Source organism: Ciconia boyciana, chromosome 15 (genome assembly GCF_034638445.1).
Source record: "Ciconia boyciana chromosome 15, ASM3463844v1, whole genome shotgun sequence".
In the NCBI taxonomy this organism is placed as follows: domain Eukaryota; kingdom Metazoa; phylum Chordata; class Aves; order Ciconiiformes; family Ciconiidae; genus Ciconia; species Ciconia boyciana.
Window position 1 is genome coordinate 5,965,931 of NC_132948.1, and position 22,402 is coordinate 5,988,332.

A 22,402-nucleotide genomic window follows, 5' to 3' on the forward strand; every position below is an offset into this window, starting at 1 on the left:
GGAGAGACAATAGCCTGAAAATCTTTACTCTTGTGATTTGGAAGAAACAAATAACCAAGTTTAACTGCAAAATTCAAAACTTAATTTTCCTGGCTGACAGTTAAATATAGTCTTTTTTACATGTTAAATAGTATTTACCTATATTGAAAGTGTGCAAACTTTACATAACACTTGACAAATTCAGTGCTGTGAAGTGAGCAACTTATTTAGAATCACCAAGACAAGATGAATATGGAATCCCAATGGGTTATTTTAGCAGCAAGTTTAAAGAAGTAACACTACTATTTTTTTCAGCTTGTGAATGATGTACAGCACTATTGGACTGCTTGCTATTCCTACTCCTCTTTCAAATCTTAGGAACAAAATAAAATACTAGTGCAAGAAGCAAAACAGGGGAAAAATCAGAAGAAAACAATTCTTCTTCTCAGTGAGGTCAGTCCACAGAACAATGGGAATTATGGCAAGAAATAAACTGTTCTTAAGTTTATTTTCAATTTTATATCAACACTCAAGAGTTCATTTCTATTACTTGCCAGATTTTAGAAAACTGACTTCCAAACAGAGAACATAACTTTTTATTCTAATACTTAGGTATGCTGTCATTCTTCTTACATTTACTCTTCTTAATTTTTCTTTTCTTTAATGTAAGAGTTCTCACAATTAAGACATTTGAATATCATTTTGATTACTAAACTTAAATGAGCATGATTCTTGACTTCTTGTCCTTCTGAGAAGAAATCACCCTTCAATGTATCTTTAGAAGCAATGACTATACCCACATTCTTCCACTTAAAGGTCACTAATACTTGAAACACGGTCTCACAGTCTGTGATGACACAAAACAGTCCTTAAAAATTTAATTTTGCTTTATACTAATTTAAAACATTTCAACCTTCATCTGAAAGCAACAGTTACAGTATTTTTGGTTAAAAAAAAGTCCATGTACTGACTTGCTCAGCTTTGCTGCCAGCTATCCACATCCCTACTACCAACTATCCACATCTCTGCTACATCCATTTTTATATTTAACATATTTGACAACATAAGGTATGTCAAGGATAATCGCTCCACCCCTTTCAGCACAAATAAGACTTCCACCCAAGTTCCTTCTATATCCTGAACTAGCAACATTTGTGTTCTGGAGAATAACAAAAATAAAAACCTAGGAAAAACCCCACAATGAACAAAATAAGTTATGCAATGCTTTACAAAAGCTTTGAAAAAAGTATTTTCTGCATTTTTACTTCATATAAATGATTAGATTACCCTTCAAAGCACAAGATGGTTATCTTTAGCAGTATCTAAATTTCGCATATCTTCAGAGGTACTATACCTTATAACAAATTCATCGTGAACTAAACATTGTTCAACAGAAAACATCTAAAGTGGCTACCTAGAGCACAGTATTTCACTTTCCCTTTCCTCCTTCAGTCCATTATTTTAAATCCCTCTTATCCTTGTGTTACTGGACTGGGAGAAAAAGGAAAAGTAGACCTGAATATAACTGAGGCTGATTAACAGCACATGGGAGGAAACAAAAGCTTGCATTGTCATGTCACGTCCGTCTCACCTATGCATAATTGAGTAGAATTCTAATACCATCAATTATGAGTGTTAAATCTACTTAACTGCAAAATCCTTATCAAGTATTTGAACTCTGAGGAAATAAAGGCACGGTATACAAGAAAACTGGTCTCTCTCAGGAAGAAGAGCTATGCAACATTACTGGCCATGACTTTAACAGCATTTTTCCACTCAAGATATTTGGTATTCATTTCTGGGGAAGTAAATTGCTCATTCTCCATGCTATGGTTTGGTTACTTTCTGGCATGATACTCCTTGTGGGGAACCACGGCTATCTGCTCCTACAGCTAACTCTGCTAAGCCCACTTGCCTTTTTTCCTGTCTGAAAGACTGAAGTGCACACCCACCAGAACACACTGCTGAGATAGCACACACCTCTTGCCCAAAGTTTGCCATTTCTATCCTGCCTAACTTACTTCCTGGTTGGGGGACAAAAGCCACGGTCACTGCTGGAATATTGAGGCAGGAAGCATGCTCCACCCACACAGACAGCTCACCTCCCAGCAAGACATTTGAGAGATAAGCAGGGAAAGTGAGATTTTCTGTTTTGTCTGTTGTTTTTCCTGACATTGCTCATGCTCCCTCTCTCTCTCTCTAGCTAGTAGTCTTGGGGTGACAGTTCACCTTCAACAGTTGTGAATTTAGAATTGTTACTCTTAATTCTCAGAGGACAGCTGAAAACTAAGAGTTATTACCAAGTAAAATGTTATTTGAATATCTAAAATAAAATTTTGAATTTAAATCAGAGTAAAACTTTGCTACAAGCAGGGCAGGAGTGTGGCTGAGCTACCAGACACAGGAGGAAAAGATAAAACTGGATATACATTCAGTATGCAGGTATTCCCTTTCCACAGGTCACAAGCTGCAAGCAGTTTTATACGTTCATTACCAAAAATAAAACCCAACCTCTGACTTTACCACAGGAAAGAATATACAACAATTATAAAATTACAATATTACCAGTCATCTGCATGAATGCTGATAAGCGCCAGAAACTTTTATTAGCTTCAAACATTACCTCTGTCTGTTTTTAAAGAGTAGAAGATGCAACTTCCAAAGCTAAGCACAACAAAATTCAAGTCATTCAACTGAAGTTTTATCACGATCAGTGACTGATACAGGCCCACATTTCTCCTAAGTACTCAGAATAATCACTTAACACTTCTCCAGTGCTTTCTCTTTCAGGGGAAGAGAAAATCATTTACTAATTTAGTAAATCATCTAGTAATGATGTAAAGATTTACAATCTAGTAAAGATTTAGTAAATCAATCTAGTAATCATCTTTACAAAATTTAGTAAATCATCTAATTTAGTAAATCATTTACTAATTCCCATTTAAGAGCTGGTTATCCAAAGGCATCTCTTGTCTGACAAAGTCCTGTTTAGAAAGTATACCAATGGACAAGAGTCTGGAATAACAAGCCTTTGCTATTCAGATTAAGCTGACTAAAACGTTCATGCGTTTGTCTGGGAGAAGAAGAAAAGTGGATTTAAAAGCGTATTTTTAACATGAAGACAAGGCAATAAGCAATCTAATAGAACTTTGAAGTTGTTCCCTCTTTGAGATGAGGGTTGGCCAGATGACTTGCAGATGTCCCTTCCAACCTAAATTATTCTACAATGCTAACACTTACATAGAACTTGAGAAGAGCGCCATCTGAATTGCAACACCAGGATCTTCTTCCCAAATACTCATGAGCAGTGTTCAGCAGCATGAGTGAAGAAGGCAACATAGGGGTATCAGGACTCACTGGAAGAAAAAAGGTGGTAAATATTTAAGTAGCACAGAACTGAGTTAAATCCAACTAGCCAATGCTTCATCTGGCAAAAAGAAGTTTCCTCAGTGATAAGTGATTTTGCATACCCCTCTATTCCCTTTGGCCAGCAAGATAAGACGACAAACAAGTATTTTCTTATTTATATTCCAGAGCTAGATGGTAAGGAGCTCAGCTCCATATGTAAAAATGAAAAATTAACTCACCTTCTTCTCCTTGGTTCTGCTGCTGCTGGCAGCAAAGGGATCGAAAAGCATCTTCCTCATGCTGGATGATCCTGTGCAGGATAATCCATGGAAGCACTGAGGAAACGTATGGTTCTTTTGGTTCTTCCTGCACCGCCATGCTGCAGTCTATGATCTAATAAAGAAACAGACATTATACAGACAATGTGATAGGAAATAACAGCCAGGTGTGAATCCTTTCAAACAACCCAAAGTTGGCAAGGCATTTCATCCTAAGGAAATAGTCTAAAGTTGAGTCTCAGCTTCTCACAATGAGTGGCAGTAAAAGTCCTACACATAAGATCAGCTGGTACAGGGAAGGGTAGAAGATAATTTCCCCTACCCTGACATTCCTCTTGCCTCATCATTTTCCAGCTAGTTACTCCTCTGTTAATACCATATACAAACAATTCAAAAGTAAGGAAATGCGCAGCATAAATTCTTAGTGTTAGTAGGCCTCATTGCTGTACAAGAAATTTATCTACAACCAAATTTATCTACAACCCAGCAAGGAAGAGGAACTTAGTTAAAAGAATTCCTGCATTCTTGACCAGGTCTTACAAAAACTGTTGAAGACCAACTAGAACCATTAACAGATGCTATATAAATTATGTAACTGAATAAATTCTGAGCAACAAAATGCTGTATCATGGAACTGTTATCCTAGCATTTCTCATAGACAACTGCCCATTTTATTGCCACAGTGCCAGAAATGTCTGAAGTCCTACACTTTTCTCACATTCTTTCACACATACAACAGTTTTTCTATTGGTATTTATGTAGATAAAGAATCATATTTATTATTACTACAGAAACCATTTAGGATATTACAATGAATACTCTGTTCTCCGGAATTCCATTACAGAATCACAGAATCGTGTAGGTTGGAAAAGACCTTTAAGATCATCGAGTCCAACCGTTAACATTGGTTGTTAGGTTACAGTTGGACTCGATGATCTTAAAGGTCTTTTCCAACCTATACGATTCTGTGATTAACCTAGCCCTACCAAGACCACCACTATACCATGTCCCTAAGCACCTCATCCAAACGTCTTTTAAATACTTCCAGGGATGGTGACTCAACCACTTCCCTGGGCAGCCTGTTCCAATGCTTGATAACCTTTTCAGTAAAGTAAAATTTCCTAATATCCAGTCTAAACCTCCCCTGGCACAACTTGAGGCCACTTCCTCTTGTCCTATCCCTTGTTACCTGGGAGAAGAGACCGACCCCCACCTCTCTACAGCCTCCTTTCAGGTAGTTGTAGAGAGCAAGAAGGTCTCCCCTCAGCCTCCTTTTCGCCAGGCTAAACAACCCCAGGTCCCTCAGCTGCTCCTCATCAGACTTCTGCTCTAGACCCTTCACCAGCTTCGTTGCCCTTCTCTGGACACACTCCAGCACCTCCATGTCTCTCTTGTAGTGAGGAGCCCAAAACTGAACACAGTATTCGACGTGTGGCCTCACCAGTGCTGAGTACAGGGGCACGATCACTTCCCTAGTCCTGCTGGCCACGCTATTTTTGATACAAGCCGGGATGCCATTGGCTTTCTTGGCCACCTGGGCACACTGCTGGCTCATGTTCAGCCAGCTGTCAACCAACACCCCCAGGTCCTTCTCTGCTGGGCAGCTTTCCAGCCACTCTTCCCCAAGCCTGTAGCATTGCATGGGGTTGTTGTGGCCCAAGTGCAGGACCCAGCACTGAGCCTTGTTGAACCTCATACAGTTGGCCTCAGCCCATCGATCCAGCCTGTCCAGGTCCCTCTGCAGAGCCTTCCTCCCCTCAAGCAGATCAACACTCCCGCACAACTTGGTGTCGTTTGCAAACAAATTACGTTCCATAACATAGCGACACATACAACTTTACACAATGAGAGTACAATTTTGTGCGTAGTGAAGGTCCTTGGCTTTTACTGAAGTAAATGGAGATTTGAGAGTTGCAAGTACACTGAATTTTGACATTAATTAGACTAACTTCTTAACAGAACTGAGAGTCTGTCATTTGTTACCTGGACTGAAAAATATTCATTCAGTACTTTTAAGGTTTGAAAGTGCCTTCTTTAAAAGCCTAAAATTAGCTGTATTCATAATGCTAGAAACAGCCCACACATCACTTCCCCCCCCCTGCTTCTCATCACCCTCTCTGTTTTTACTGGAAAAACCCTTAGCTTGGCCGGCACTTGCAAGCAACTCCACCATGTTTGTAAGGCTTACGGGGGATCTTGTCTTCTAGCCCAAAGCACACACAGCCAAGATCAGTGCCATAACTTAGAAACTGCACCCAACCAGCTCAATTAGTCTTCACATTATCACCATTTCAAACAGCATAAGAAAACAGTGTTGCTCCTTGGGTTATCTTACTACCATTCTTTGATTATCTTAGGCAGCTTGGTGTTTGAAGGTACCTGCTGTTACTGAATCTAGCACAGGTGTGCTCAGTGCATCTCTAACACACTGAAATAAAGACTATGAAGGTAACCCTTCTCTTCCCCCGACCTTCCCCCAACAAAAATGTAACCCAAAACGTCACTGCGAGTGGGTGGCAATTCAGACAGCAGCTGTATCATGTCTGAAGGTCTGTAGCACACAATACCTCTTTCCTACTGCAAGTGAACAGGTTACCTGAATCAGGTTGTTTGTTAATCGAATGAGGCTTGGTGTTATAGAAGAGTCTTTCAGGATGGTGTTGACTGATGATAATGAAGTATCTATTCCTCTGAGCAGTTGTGTTACCGTAGCAACCCACTCTTCTTTAGCAGAGGCTGCTGTCATATTAATCATCTGCTGAATTGCTTCATTCAAGGCAACTTCTGAGCGTTCAAAGCATTGCTTGTAATCTTTCAGTTTGAGGAGGGAGTCCTAGGGAATGTAAATATGAAAAAAATCTATTATAAGGATGAAGGGTTTATTTTAAACCATGAATGCACAGCTGGGCAAAGCAATATACCATATACAGTTAATGTGGTTAGTTTAATGAAATGATAACAGAACACCTTTAAATACGACATTAAAAAAGGACGATAAGAGGTGTATGGACCCTGGATGACAAATATATAAGTAGGATCTAAATTTCAAAAAAATCATCACTGAATCTTTCTGCTTTAATGAGAGATGCAAGAAAAAGAAATATTCAGGAAAGGGATGGCTGTAGGTCTAAAATTCTAATGATATGCAGTTGAATAGAGGCCCTAGAGAAACAGGGTTTGCATCTTTATGATCTTGTGCGACCATTTTATTACTTGATAAATAACAAAATAGCAACTATAAGGCTAGCACTATGGCAACATTCTCCCACTTCTTTCTACTCTGCCAAGTTTGGGTCATGAGATGGCATGGAGGCTGTAGGATTTGGTTCAGTCCAGTTAAAAGTGCATCGGGGTTTTTTTTTTTCTGCAACCTTTTTTTCTTCCCCCCAGAGAACCTGACAGGCTCAAATTGTTCCTATAGCTGAGCTCATTTGTACACTTATTTTCATAGTGTCAAATGGACTAAATCGATAGCAATTATACTGGATGTGTCTATCAACAGTTTGTCATTCATGCAGGACAGATACACTACATCATAAAAATCATTCATATGCTAGACAACTTTTAACTTTCAGAATGGTTGTAAATCCCCATATAGTCAACATCAGCAAAAGCAGGAAGTATTCACAGCAGATGCACATAACATGAATCCGTCCCTAAGATGTCTCTGCAAATGATTCAAGTTTATTTGAATTTACAGTTTTTCTGGCCGTTTCATGTAGGCCTCAGACATCTTATATCTTCAGCCACATTCTCAGTTAGCAAAAGCTGGCATATTGTTAATGATGTCGATAAAGCTGTGCTGTTCAGACCATTTATAGATTTGGTTCCACATTTTGCTTTGTAGATAAGACTTGTTAACCATTAGCACCCACTCTAGAAATCCTTTCATCCTGTTTTCAGGAATAAGTCTTAATCCCTTGCTAAAAAAGATTATTTTAAGAAACAAAACAAACCTGTAGGAGAAGCAGCTGTGCTGGTCTCTCGGGTATGGATGTTACAAATTCCAGATGTTTTGCTCTGCCATAACTATTAAAGCATAATGTTGGACGAAGCAGATGCACCACTGCATTATAATCCCCTGCCTCATACAGTCGCTGGATCTCTTCCAAAGACTGGCATCTCTCCAGAGATTTTAGGTTCTTTTCAATCTGCAAACATCACAGATGGCACAATCCAACTTTCATTTTGTCTTCACATACATTTGACTACTGACATTTCTCCTAGCAGTTTAGCTGTAAAGCTATGTGAACTCTACAGCTACATCCAGGAATATAAACCAGGAAGAAAACACCTATTGTGTAACACTTCACCCATTCCACAGATTTTTAATTATTATATAGTATATGACTTTAGTGCTATAATGATTTTAAACTTTTTGCCTTAAATCCCAAAATCACACATTTCTACACTGCAAGAATGCATCCATCAGATGGACTTCAAAGTGAAGATGGCATCTCCTGTATTGGAGTTCCTCCCCCAGAACAGCAATAGAAAGAATAGAAGATGGACATCCCTTTGTTTAAAAGTGTATGCAAATTGTTATGTGGAAAAGAGACTGCTGAAGTAAAGAGCTCATTTAAGCAAAGGTGAAATTTATGTTTAAGAACAGAAAATAAAACACTAGTCTAATAATATACTGTTCTACATGCAGCTGCTCTAATATTTTTATTTTGCATAAAAGCAATCTTAAGCTGTACAGGACCAATAGATCCAAAAGGTGTCTTTTTGAAGAGGAGATGATGGCCTTGACATCATCATTAAACTATGAACCTGTCCTTTCACTCTTTGAAAAATTCTAGGACAGATATGGTAAACTTCCATCACAAAAGAGCTAATTCATAGATGACCTTTGAAACTGGGAGGGATGGAGTGGGGAAAATACGCCTGCAAATTAATTCTTACCTCTTCTAAAGAAACAACAGAATCAACATGTAGATTAGGTAACCGTATTACAATGCTGCATTCATTGCCAGCTTTAGCTTGCATTGTAGTGGAGCTTTGTAGCATTTCAGTGCAGATATCATAGTTTTCAAGTGCCTGTTCCATGTCTCCCTACAGAAACAGTACAGAGGAAAATAAACAAACAAAAAACCCTAGAGTTCTGTCTGCAGCAAGGGTTTCTAAAGCATGTAGAAAATGTTTAAATTCAATGCAGGCACTGCCAGCGTGATTACTGCGCATCCTCCCAAATAAAAAACAAATCCAATTGACAATCTCAAATTAAAAAAAAAAAAAAAAAAGGCAGTATATCTTACCAGTGACTTTAACAACAGGTAAAACAAATCAGAGAAATAGAATTCAGCCTGCATAAATTTGAAAGATTAATTTGGACTGCTAAAATCCCTTTCCTTTAAAAACATGGAAGAGTAAAACAGTAGAAATAACTCTTCCATTTGTGCAAATAAAAACATTGAGTCAAGAAACATTCTTATATTCTGCAAAGTGAATGTGTTCTATGCATTCTGTCCAACTGAAGTAGATACTGAAGTTGAGCAGTCAGGAGAAGAATGCAAGCTGCACAGGTAAAATATAACTCTGTATATCTAAAGAAAAACTGGCAGTAGCTGTATAGAAACTCTCATTTGTCCTTAAGTAAGTTTATTAGAAAGGAATCCTTAGATGCAAAAAATAAAAATGGAAGGAACTGGTTAATTCACACTTATGTAACTGACTCACATTATTAGTTGATAATTGACTTAAACATAATTGATGCATAAACAAACTCTTTGATGTCCAGAGGAAGCAACGCTTGGAGGGAAAAAAAAAGTCTGGGATCAAATAACATTTCTTTCAAATTATGCCCTTCAGTCGTAGGTTTAAAACCCTCTGCTTCAAAATCTGCATATTAAATTCAGTGTCTCCAAAAGAAGAACCATGCCACCTTGAAAGAGCAGAGGGGAAAGTAAACACACAGTCTGCTTCAGCTGAAAGCTGCGTTTTGGACTGTCTGGAACTCTGATAGTATCCACTAGTCCAGGTCCCAAAAAATCCATGTTCTGCCGCTACACAATACTACTCCAAATAACTTTGGTCCAAATATATATTTTTTTAAGCTGAACATGAGCTAATTTAAACAAAGACTTACATATTAAACATATCTGAATATTAGCTTAGCATGCGAGACCTCCTACTTCATTTCCACCTCTACCCTTAGGGATAGTTAATTATATTAAAAAGTAAAATGAAATCCCTACATTTTGAGCTGATTTTATCTGCATGCTTAAATGAGCTGAGATTTCTGAATCAGCTGTAGCGTCTCTGAACAACATTGACTTTAATTTGGGAAAAGTTTTATTTGTAAAACAAACCTGCAGTGCTAGAAAGCGAGCTTTCAGCCAATACACCCGAGTGACAAACTCCATCCAGCCTTCCTCAAATAAATCTCGCTGTGAGGATGCAAATGACAGCTGCAACAGGTCTCCCAAGAAATGAGTTCCTGGGAAGTCAGGACCAAACTTCCCATTCACAGAGGCAGCAGGGCAATTTCGTGGAGAAACTGCAAAACAGTTAATTACATTTTATCATAAAGTTACTAGCATCCCATGAAAAGAGTCCCACACACTAGTATTTCAAAAGTACTGATCTACTTTAAGGCAAACAATAGATAGACCAATAAAATACAGATCTGAAAGATATTCATTAAGAAAGCATAGGTCCAAAATCCAATGAATTCCTGGAAACATTTCTTCATATACCTTGAGTGTTTTTAGCGTCTGAAGAAAGTAACATCCAGTTCTCACCTGTAGAGCTCTTCCCTTTTGTCAGCAGCCACTGATCTAATTGCAGTTCCATGCAAGAAAGGCTCATCAACATCATATCCTTCAGAAAAAGTGTGGAGATATCAAAAAGGAGTATGTAGGAAGAAATACATTAAAAGAAGAATTAAAAATAAACCACTAAATTTGCAATTTACTTCAAAGAAAACCTTCAACTTGTCCTCTTGGGATTTCTATTCCGAAGCTATAGCTACTTCTTCCTCTGTCTAAAGGTGTATAAAAGCATTTACAAATCAACAGGTACAAAACAAAACAATACTTAGAAGGAGCATTAAAAAAAAATAAAAATCTCAGCTCAGAAAAGAAGGTAGTCAGAACAGCATTGCCCGATGTTAGAAAAAAAGTGACATCTTTATTTTTGTATCTGGCTGAAATAAAACTATATTAAATTGCTAAATCATGCTAAAAGCATGTTTCCAGAATACAGTACAAGTACTGATATTTGAGAAATAATAGGTCTATATCCTATAATTTTTTGAGTATTTATCTCCACGAGACTGAGTATGTACTCTAGTCTTAACAGCTTATTAATGCTTGCTGCATAAAGTTCAAGAGTATATTAAAAATCCTGTCACCATGGATCTCTGCCAGGTAGTTTTGTGCAGTGAATAATATACTATTGTCTGATTAAATTCACAGGAATAAGGGCTACAGGTCCAGCTGTAAAAACCAGGTGCTTGTGAAAAGGTTCAAAAGTCCATATATGTTACCAGAATAGCCCTTTACAATCTCAAAAACCCGAATTTATTACACTCAGGATAGCTTGCAGATCAAGTTCAAAATAAATTCAAGGATAAAAAACAATAGAAAAGCACGAGGACAGTGATTTTTCATAGTATAGCTACAAAGTCTTGACTTTTTAAATTTTACCTACAAGCAAGCAGTTATGCAGTCATAATGAGAACCAAGGGAATAAATGTAAATATAGTTATAAGTGTGTTTTAAAAAGGGTATGTATGTATGAAAAACATACAGAAATATAAAAGTCACAGGATGTACAAAAAATTTAACATCTGCTAAACAGCGATACTTGTTTGTTTTGCAAACTAAGTCAATGAAACATAGTTTTCAGAATTCATTTTTCATTTGCAAAAAAGTAGAAACACTGTTGATCCGAAAAAAATATTTTAAACTGCAGTCATACCAAAGGTAAATAACTTTCCAAATGAATACACATTGCTAACATTGAGAAGATAACATAGGCAGGCTCAGTGGACAAGAATTATCAGTACTGGTTTTATAATTCAAGAAGTATCATCTTGTGTCACTAAGCCAGTTCAACATTAATTTAATGAACTTCCCATTTTTTCTATTTGCATTTGTGAAATCTACAGATTTATAAAGGTAATAAAATGGTGATGATGGGGGGCAGGGAGGGGGTTGTTTGTTTTTCCTTTTTGCTGTAAATTCCAGGTTCTTTTAAAACTAAACTGTATTTACTCTATTTAGAGCAGAAATGCTGACCCTCAATCAGCCAGTGTGAACAGAGCAGCCTCTCTACTCACCTGATGACAAAACAAAACTTTGTGTCATAACAGAAGCAAAGGGAGGGAAGAAAAAGAAAGAGCAACAACAGAGTAAAGGAGTAAAATATATTTACATCTATAGTATTTCTATTAGGTTTATATGCATATGTGTGTGTATATATACACATAAACATATTATGTATAGGGTATACTTGCATATAGCATCACACAGATATGTTCAGGAGCTCAGGAACAAACAGTTACGTGAGCTGCAGTATACCACAGTTTATGAAAGATGCGACAGCTAGGACAAGCAGCTCCCCAGACAGAGCTAAGCAAAACCTGCGTCTAATTGCTGGATTTCAGTTAGGTACTTTTGGGACACAGAGCAACACAGCAGCAAATAAAAGCATAAGAAAAAGTGTTTCATTACCTTGATATGCTCATTACTTGAGTCCCTCAGTAACGGATTGGGAAGACTGCTACTATGCTTTCTCCAGCTATTATAGATACTAAGGACCACCTCACACAAGCCAGGAGGCCACTTCACTAGGAACTTTTGGCTGATGACTTTTAGATATCTCATCATCAGCTCCAAGATCCCACCATTGTTCAGGTTATCCAGCAGGAATTCATGAACGTCCTGTTTTTCTAGAAAGCAGATAAACACAAAGCCATAGGTGCTTAAGGTCAAGGCAGACCATAACTTGAAACAAGTAAGTTTCAATAGTGTTTTATGCACTAATCTTCCAGCAGTTCTCCTGTGCTGCACACATGCAGAATTAAGTTACTGTATTCCAATCTGTTTAAATGGGAAAGTCCACACAGTAGAGCTCTTGCACACAGTAATTAAGCAGTCCCCAAGACCTAAAAAAATCACACCTGTTACCAACTGAGAGATTTCTATGCCATAAAATTATACTTTTTAATAACAAATTTTAAAATACTTTTAAAAATAACTTCAGTATCTTCTAGATATGATAGGAAAATACAGAAAATAAAGCATACAATATGGAAGAAACAACAGAGAAAGAGTGGGGGTTATAATGAAATCGTTACCAGATTCCATAAATGTTGTAGAATCAAATGACATTCTGTGTGGTCCAACATGCTGGAAATTCTCCTCTTTGATCTCTGACTGCACCTCATAGTTATTGAAAGGATCCTCCTCCTCCTCTGGATCTAGTTTCCTTAATCTGTGTGAAAGCGGGGCAAAAACCACAATATCAACAAAATCCTCATTCTTTATTTCACTAATAAGTGAAACCTAAACATGGCACGTTGTGGATATTTTAACAGTGAAAGCACATTAACTGAAGCAAATTCAGAGATTTACATCCAGTTCCCAAATGTTGTCCAAACCAAGATTACCTTGTTTACCTTATCCATTTTGACATCTACATTGTCCTCTAATTCAGTTTCATATTAATAAAAGCTTTCTTATTTTTCAATTAGTTTTTAGTAATTTTCACTAAAACCAGTTTTATTAAATGTATGAAAAGACAATGCATCACATCTGCTTCAAAAAATAACATGGGTCTAATGGTTTTAAGGTTGGAGCATATCAATCAAATGAAACCCCAAACAGCTTCCTCTACTTATCTCTTGATACCCTCATAATGAAAGTTATTGCTGTACAGTACCTGGAAGGAAGGAATTTCACCAACAGCTCTTGAAAGTCAACCTTCTCCTCTTTTTTACACTTGGTGTTCCGGACTCTAGCAGATCTTCTTTTTGCTGTTTCACCACTATCTTCTGTAATTCTCCTTCGCTTCACACCTTTCTTAGATTTATCACCTGCAGATATGTCACCTAGAAACAGAATTTAAAAAAAAAAACAACTGACAAGTTAAATTGCCAAAAAGTGGATAATCTTTTTTATTTAAAAAAAAAAAAGTTATTTGTGGCTGACACTTTATTTTATTCTACAGCAACATTTGAGATTAATTGGTTTCCTTCTGAAGACAGTGCCAAAAATTTAAAAATAATTTTTAAAAAATCACTTTAATATAAACTGGCTGTGGCATTTTGCATAAAAATGCTGGTCTGAGGCAAGAAGCAGACTTACTGAAAATTCTGCATTTCATTATTCATCAGAATTCATTGTTTTAGTCTTCAAAAAGTTTCTGAAATGGGAATCAGAGGAGTCTACCTTTAACTCCAGAAACACCTGTAAATTCCCACAAATATCAACAAAATACTGGTAACTCCTTGATGGTTTTAGATATGTAAATACATATACAGCTACAGTATAAAATATTCAAACTTCTTGCTACAAATTTCAAATAAATATAGCTAACAGCTTGGTTCTCTCAGGTTTGTAAAGTTACACATGAGCAGAATAATAATCCACTCATCTTTTTCTATAACAGCTCATTCATTCTAAGGAGCTCAAGACTCTTCACAACATTAAAAGCTTGATATGCATCACTGCTGGAACGGAGTCATGATTCTTCTAATCTTAAAGACTGAAAAACTGAAGTATGAGTCAATAGCACGAAACCATAAGAGGTTAGATACTCCTGCACTGGAGTAACAATTAAGAAACAAAACAACCTGACTCTCAATTCCATTAGATAGGAAAGTAAGTCCTCTGTCCTGAACACTGGTCCTATGCCTTAGTCAGGAATCAACGATTTTCAGGCAGTTTAGGTGGCCTTCCTTTTCTAATGTGAAGGGTTAACAGAACTTAATTTTATAGAGCTCAACTTCACTTTTTCTACCAGATGTTATAAGCAAGCTGAAAAGGTTCTGGATCCACCAACATGCAGTTTAAAGACAGCATTTCCCAATGAATTCTGTAGCGCTTTTAATATCCAGATAAGTAGGAAAGATATCTTGAATCTTAGACTGAAGTACCTTGCTCACCTACAGTAGCTCCTGGTTCCAATGAATTCTGACTGTGACTTGGAAAGCTGGGTGTCGTCGGAGTATAAGGTAATACAGGATCTGGCATTGTCACCACTGGATTAGTGCTGACAGGAGTTGGCTGAATAACACTGACAGGAGTAGAGGTAGGAGAAAGAATCAAATGTTGAACTGGGTCTCGATATTCTGAGAGATCAATTCTCTTTCCCAGACTGGGTCGAGGAGGATCACATGTTGTGAGGTGGTGATACATGGCAAGTAAAGCTTCTCCTAAACACTTCCACCTGCATTTGGAAACACAATGGCATCACAACTTCATTAATTCTTGTCACATTGTTTTCTAAATTACATTTACAAACCTAACAGCATTCATTGAGAAAATGAAATTCATTGAGAAATTAAAAACATTGTTTTTCTCCGATAGCTTAGAGGCAGCAAGAGCAGCTTTTCACTGGGAGAGGAATACATATTTGAGTGTCAAAATCTGTCCCACAACTAGAAAAGCTGGAGAATATCTTTCTGTATTTCCTGTCATATGAACCATTGACAATGTTAGGTCTGAGACAGAGGTCCTTAGGAGCTTTCCTTCTAGAATACAGCACTTAAAGAAACAAGAACAAAATGTGGCAGCAGGCAAAAGTTATCAGAGGAAGCTGGTGAGTTGGTTGCAGTAGGAAGGAAATGGGAGTCAATAATGTGCCTAATTTCAAAAATGTCTCTAACAAAAAAAGGTCTACGCAGTAGTTGCTGAGGAAATTACTCTATACTGAACCCTAAAAAAGTAGTGTCAAAGGAAGCATTTTCAGGTTCTGCATTCGATCAACAAGAATAAAAAAATCTCACCTTTATCCACAAGTAGAATGAACTTCTCTGCAATAGGACCTACATGCAAAGTCTATTAATATTCCAGAAAAATACGTGCAATAAAAAAACCAAAACCCAATCCTTTATGCCTTAATAAAGATGTATATAACAACTTATTAGTATCCTTATATCTGGCTGCAAATAAAGAACTGTAATTTGTTTCCGAGTTTCCATTATCTCAATAGTAAAAACATTTTTCAAAAAGCTAAACTTACTTTGAAGTTCATATACAAACTAGTCAGATATGAAAAATCCAATACAGTTGGAATGACTGCCAAATCATTCCTAGCTAAGATTTATTTTTTTTACATCACTGGTTTTAATTTAAAGGTTGAAAACTGATAGATATGGGGTTTATGCTAAAGCACACCAAACCAACCTATAAACTCCTAAAATATGAAAACACTGGGAGGTTTGTTTGTTTTTACAAGACAGAAAAGTGTTCTGAAGAAATCGGAAGTGCACCACAGTTGTCAGCATAAGTAGCTTCAGATAAACCTTTTAAAAAGCGAAAATATAAAGACGTACGTGAAAAAGGGAATTGGCTGGACCAGTCTGAGGTCTGGTTCTCTGTCACGCACTAGCAAAGCTTGTCTTTTCTTACGTAGCTCCAGTGCTTCATCTATGATTCTTCCTGTTTCAGCTGCACTCACATTTACATTATGGATAGACATGTCACTAAGAAATAATAAGAAATGAAGACAAGTTAAAGTTTTTGTTTGTTGGTTGGCTTTTTGTTGGTTGGTTTTGTTTTTTTTTTTTTTTAAAAGCCTGGGGAGATTCATTTGATATCTTCCTATAATGTAACAAAAATAAACAGTGTTAAAACAAGCATTCAAATACCATTATTTTACAAACTTTATAGCATGCATATAGGAGTGTTCACCATCCAAAATCCTTGTTCTGCCTTAAAAATTAAAAGATAAAGGGAGATTGTCCTATTCTGTTTTCCAAACACTGAGAAATTAAATGAAAGCAGGAGGTTTTGTTTTGTTTCTGAGACAGAAGGTTTTCGTCCAGAAAAAAATTGTATGGCTGAGAAATTCCTTTCATTCCAAAGTGCTATTTTGAGGAATTCATGTCACCACAAATAAAATTTGGAGTTTAAGATTGTCTTGTATAGTCTGAGTCTAGGAATGAATTTTTGAAAGTGAAAAATAATCTACTTTTTCAAAGATATTACAGTCCAGAAACAAAAACCAAGTGGCTAAAAGCCCTGGCTTAATTCATCACATAACTCATTTTAAGAGTCAGACCTAAGGCAGCTTAATAAATCAGGGTTTCTATAACTAAACAGGAGTTTCTGTTAAAGGTCTACTGGTATACATAGAATACTAGAGCCTTAAAATTTAAGTTATCCTTTCTCTTCTTTATCTTCTAAATACTCTGTATTTTCACATTTTAGATGTTAAAGTATAGTAGTCTAAAATGCTAAACATATTTTTGACTGATTTATTGCATAACTTAAGGATGCATGCTAGGATGCACATTCCATTTACCACATACAACTTATATAGGGTACTGATGTTATCTGCACATGCAGCAATTACTATATTCAGTGAGACTGAACTATAACTAAACTAAAAACTTAACTTCTTTCTTGAATTATGCTGGCCATCACAGCAACATATTACAGTATCAGAAGCAGCTCTGATGCTGAATGGTCAGTTAACTTAGATCCTGTAAATTTTACAGGCCTCTACTTTCTTTTCCCACTTTCCTCCTACCCACTCATACTATAAAATCCACACAGAAAGAGACAGTCTACTTTGCAGAGCTACATGACTCCAAACTTTTACTAAAGTTTCACATACTGCAATAAAAAAAGTAATAATAAAGGACTAAAATCTCAAACATAATATTGCAAAATATTTTCAGAATTGCAGTGGTCTGAAAGCTTAGTAAACTAAGAATTTCTGCATCTCGGGTACTATGAAACATACGAAGTCTTCTGACTGTACTCATTTGTCAGTAAAAATCAGTAAGACTCCCTGAAACCTACTGGTATGACAAAACTGTATCAAGTCTCAAATCTGTAATTGCTTGGAAAAGCAGCAATGTGGGGGGAGTTTTGGTTTTTGGGGTTTTTTGTTTGTTTGTTTGTTTTAATTAGGAAAAGAAAACTAAAATGAATGCTGCAGATATCAGCTGCAAATAAGTAAAATAAAACAAAAGAAGATGATTACAAGAGATCTAGGTATGAAAATAAGTGAGTAGCAGAAAATGGATTTTTGCCTCTTTCTACCTCCCTCCAAAAGTAATTACTAAAGAACATTCTGTCAGCAGCACCAACACTTGACATTGATTTATTATTTAGAAGGCAGGTCAGCAAGATATTGTTATAGCTTAAAGCATTATACCTCACCAGCTTTTCTGAACTACCCCAAACCCAAAATTTACACTCCAAATGCAGTATATACTATAAGATGACATTCACCATTTGAGGAACATCCTTAAGGAATCTTTCCGGAGGCAAGGCTGCTCCTCAAAGATCTTCTCCTTCAGAACCAATCCTTTGCTATATAGACAGTCTTTCTCCAGAGCTTTGCAGATAAAGTACAAACATGCTGACAGAGAAATAGAAATTGAATGGTCAATAGCCGCTTTGGTTCATTCAAAAGCTCCCCTTTCTGGCCTTCATATACATCACTGAATTCCAACTAAACATGACATTTACATAAATTAGACCAATAGCTTTGTAACATGTCAAATAATTACATGCATACAGTTAAAATAACCTATTATATCTTCCCAAGTATTATATCCAGAAAAATAATATAATTACTTTTGTTTAAACAATTTTTGCAGTACATCTTTTATTTACTTTCAAGACTCCATTCCTGCACAAAAGAAATTAGAATCATAAAGCAGAATCACAATCATTTACCATTTTCATGTCATCAAATGTCTTAACTGCAGATTCCATTAATGTAACAAGCAACATATCCCACCAGGTTTTTGCTCGCATGGGCAATTACGTGAAGAGAATTAGGACCATTCCGGTAGGATAAACCTAAAGGATCAGATTCTACATTTCTGCCATCTTGCAACTTCTATCCTAAACTTCCTTTGAATCAGTTAATCCACTGGATATTACTCCAATGTAAAATTTTAGGGTCAGTTGTATCCACTGCTGTAGCTACAATTAATCATACTAAACTATGAACTAGACTGTAGTTTTGTACCCAAATCCTGGAACTATGTAGCTGGAAATGACTAGAAAGACAAAAATCAACATATATTGAAAGGCAAGAGAAGAGTCTACAGGAAACCTTCTTGCAGAGGCTGTGATCTGAGAGACCACAGGCATTTATTTTTAGGGTAACCAGAATTGATACAAACCATCATACTTTATCATGAAATAGAAAATCTCTATCATGAAGTAAAAGTCTCTATCGTACCCTAATGTACTGCTTACACAAGACACACCCTTTCTCCTATATGACTGCATCGTTACAATTTTTTATTGATATGTAAAATTGCACATATCTTGAGGGGTTTTTTGGTGTACTTACTTGTGTAGTCACTGAGTGTGTACAAGATTGTGATAAGGTTATCTAAACAAGGCCAGTGATCAGGATTACACCTGAGACCTTCTTCAAAAGCATGACGAGCCAAAGGTAGGCGGATTAGTTTTATTGCCACACGACCAATTTTATACCATAGGTTGACATCAGTAGAGTCTAGCATTACAGCCTAGAAAGCATAATAAACAACATTATTCACATTTCAGATGTGTATATCCACTTGTCTACAGGGATTGGCACTGCTTTAGTTTGCAGCAGGGTCACTACTGATTTGGGGGCTGAATGGTGGACCAGTTATACCACATAAAACATAAGAAAGTACACAGAATTCAGACATACATTCAAATGATGTATCCTGAAAGGTGTACGTCCATATTTTGGCAAGTTTTCACAAATGTTGAGGCTCCAGTGTTTTATTTCAGCTGTACTGTACCTCTAAATAAAACTCCATGGCTGTCTCTAAGTCATCCCGTTGTGCTGCCAGTTGTGCTAGGTTTTTATAGGTGGAATATTTTAACATCAAGCCTGGATGTTTCAGCCCTTCTTTCTCATCACCAGAAAGAACTGCCTAGAAATGATAAAATAAATGCAATGTGGCATTAGGAATTAGACAAGTAAAAAGAATAGCAAACAACTTGCCAATTGATAACACTGACATTTCTAATTAGCCAATAAGAAATTAAGTAATACAAAAGATAACAACAATAGTTTATAGAGTTTCATTCTCTAAAGGTCACTGACCTCTCGCAGAAGACGAATCTCAAGCAGCTCATGATAAGCTTTAGCAGACTCTTCAAATCGGTCATGTTTCTGAAGGTCCAAAGCTTTGTGGTACAAAGCAAAAGCTTCTGCTTCCTGTGGTTTAAAAAATTAGAACCTATTTTGTACGGCAACTTTATTAAATATACTTATTACAATATACTTATATTTATTATGAATATCAGTGGTTTCACTTTTAATGCTTTTTGCTATATAGCAGTCCACATCCAGACTGTATAGCAGTACATTAGCCTTACTGACCTAATAGAACTCATCTGAGTGAAGTTTTAGCTTGCTAAAGGACGGTTCAAAAGATAAGATAGTAACACAACTTTCTTATAAACAAAAAATTATGTTTGAACAATCCCTGCAACAAGAGAGGACAAAACTCCCATCAAGACAAAACTTCATTGAGAAAACTGTGGGTTTACTTACTTGAGCTTCCTTTGTCTGTGTCTTATGACTTTTGAAGGTACCTTCATAGTCATCCTCAATTGTGGAGCTCGCATTCAGTGCTGCAATTCGAATCTAGAATGACAGTTGAGACGCGACAAGAAACATTACATCTACATGGGTCCCAGTTTCCCTTGCAAACTGGATTTTTCTCTTTTTTTTTTTTTTACTTGGTAAATGGACAATACTGAGAGGTCTCTACATAAAGTTACAAGAACTGTAATGAATTTAGTCACCGCTAATTGCAAATAATAAAACATCAAAACAATTTCCCCCCCGAAATCAGCTGAAAAAACAAGATTTCAAGTGTCTTGCCAGCAACAGCTTCCCTAGAACAGACATGTGCATTACAGTGAATTTTTTCAAATTCTTAAATTTACCAAGAACTACAATCACTCCAAAAACAATGTCCTCATTATGACAATTTATTCTTAGTCCTAGGGAAAGAGAAAATTTTAATTTTATTTCTACCAAAACATCTCAAAAACCATCTCAATAGCCCTTACCATGTTCACAGCTATTCACACTGTCTTTCTCCGGGATTAGGAGGAAGGGCCTAACACGAACAGGTCTGGAAAGCAAACCGTATTAGAATATTTATTCTGTCCATAAAGAAAGCATTCAGAAGCAAAAGACAGGCTGGGAATACTTTAATCAATAACCAATTAACTGTCCTATGTCACCACCACTCCATGCCAAGAGATAAACTGCCCTACCACATAGGAACAATAACATCAAAGTGAATTTTAACTAGAGACAGAGAATAAAATACAAAGTTAAGCATATTCATTACTTCAGGATGGCTTTCAAGACTCTAGTCCTGGTAGTGAGGGAGGAGTGGAAGTATTGGTAATGTAATTACAGCTATAAGGTTATTCAGTTACTGTATAATATTTAATGAACATACATTACATGAACAACATTACAACATGAATACCTTTAATGACAAAAGCTAAAAACAAAAAAGCTTCTTGAATACTCTGACATTTTATGAGCATGAATCATTACAGCTTATGAGTTTATCTTCAGTTACTTTAAAAAAAAAATATGGAAGTTTTCCTGAACCTTTTATCTATAGCACAAACCAGAGTGCGCTCTCATGTCTAGAAACCACAGCACTTATGGATATTTACAGAACAGGAAAGGAAAAAAAAAAAAAAACCACGAAGGTTATCTGTGTCAGATTGACTTTGCAGCAGGCCACAGTGGCTACTCAACCCATTGCTCAAAATACTGTCTGCACCTGGAAATTCCTCTGATTAAAAATGTTTTAATTGCTGCTGTCCCTGCTAGAACAGAACCAGTGTTTATAACACAGTTGTCTTTTCTGAGTATGTTGACCCAACTTCTACAGACCACCTCTAATGCAAAAGCAAGTTATAGCTACTGCATATGCACTTAGATCTATTAGATCTATGCAAACAGAAGAAACTGAACTTTTACTAACTGGTATTTCTTCATTCTGAAGGAAGGATACTAATACTTCCAGTCTTTTCAGCACTGATAAAAAGTTTAAAGGGGAAAATACACATTTATAATCTGTAAGTCATTCTCCTCGTAACTAAACCCATACTTTATATTCTATTAACTGCTTGAAATGTTATGTTAGCAAAGGCAAAAAAATATGAAAGAGTTCTGTGCAGCTTTTTTAGAAAAGCTTCACTGCAACGTGATAAAACCTTCCCAGCAACTCAAACAAAAAGATGACACATGCAAGACAGGATAAAAACAGTCTTTAATATCAGAGACCATATTAATAGAAGAGTAAGTCCAGAATTAACCGCAGCAGGAAGCAGTGGGAGTTTTGAACTATAAGCTGAATTAACTCATACATCATCATGATTAGTTCTGCATGTAGAGAAAATAATGCTTGGACAGGAATTTCATTCATTCAGCAATGATATTTTGCTTGCCCATGCACTGCTTACTTTCCTCGCTTGCAGCTAAATCAGACTGACAACTGCACAGCAATAAAGCATTTTTCTCTTTAAGTCACTAAATAAACATTAATAAAACCTCAAATCTCTTTCAAGGATTCCTTGTCTACTCTGCATACGGAGAAAATATATGCACAGAGATTA

At 36.5% G+C, this 22,402-nt stretch overlaps 1 protein-coding gene across 9 annotated transcripts in view; it reads right to left on the bottom strand.

Moving 5' to 3' along the window:
- CABIN1 (calcineurin binding protein 1) overlaps nt 1-22,402 on the bottom strand; it is a 121,437-nt gene that overhangs the window by 97,544 nt on the left and 1,491 nt on the right. For 6 of the 9 annotated variants that reach the window (XM_072879978.1, XM_072879976.1, XM_072879977.1 and 3 more), the window contains 18 exons: nt 20,828-20,892; nt 20,304-20,396; nt 19,851-19,964; nt 19,543-19,677; nt 19,098-19,278; nt 18,020-18,149; nt 16,111-16,260; nt 14,710-15,002; nt 13,494-13,662; nt 12,910-13,046; nt 12,284-12,501; nt 10,349-10,427; nt 9,917-10,104; nt 8,511-8,660; nt 7,562-7,756; nt 6,202-6,438; nt 3,567-3,720; nt 3,220-3,335 (listed from right to left, as the gene is read on the bottom strand). In XM_072879978.1, coding sequence (XP_072736079.1) covers nt 3,220-3,335; nt 3,567-3,720; nt 6,202-6,438; nt 7,562-7,756; nt 8,511-8,660; nt 9,917-10,104; nt 10,349-10,427; nt 12,284-12,501; nt 12,910-13,046; nt 13,494-13,662; nt 14,710-15,002; nt 16,111-16,260; nt 18,020-18,149; nt 19,098-19,278; nt 19,543-19,677; nt 19,851-19,964; nt 20,304-20,396; nt 20,828-20,830 — 2,742 coding nt within the window. In that variant the 5' untranslated portion in view covers nt 20,831-20,892. The remainder of the gene's footprint in view (nt 1-3,219; nt 3,336-3,566; nt 3,721-6,201; nt 6,439-7,561; nt 7,757-8,510; nt 8,661-9,916; nt 10,105-10,348; nt 10,428-12,283; nt 12,502-12,909; nt 13,047-13,493; nt 13,663-14,709; nt 15,003-16,110; nt 16,261-18,019; nt 18,150-19,097; nt 19,279-19,542; nt 19,678-19,850; nt 19,965-20,303; nt 20,397-20,827; nt 20,893-22,402) is intronic. The other 3 variants (XM_072879981.1, XM_072879980.1, XM_072879975.1) reach the window with 1 other exon arrangement.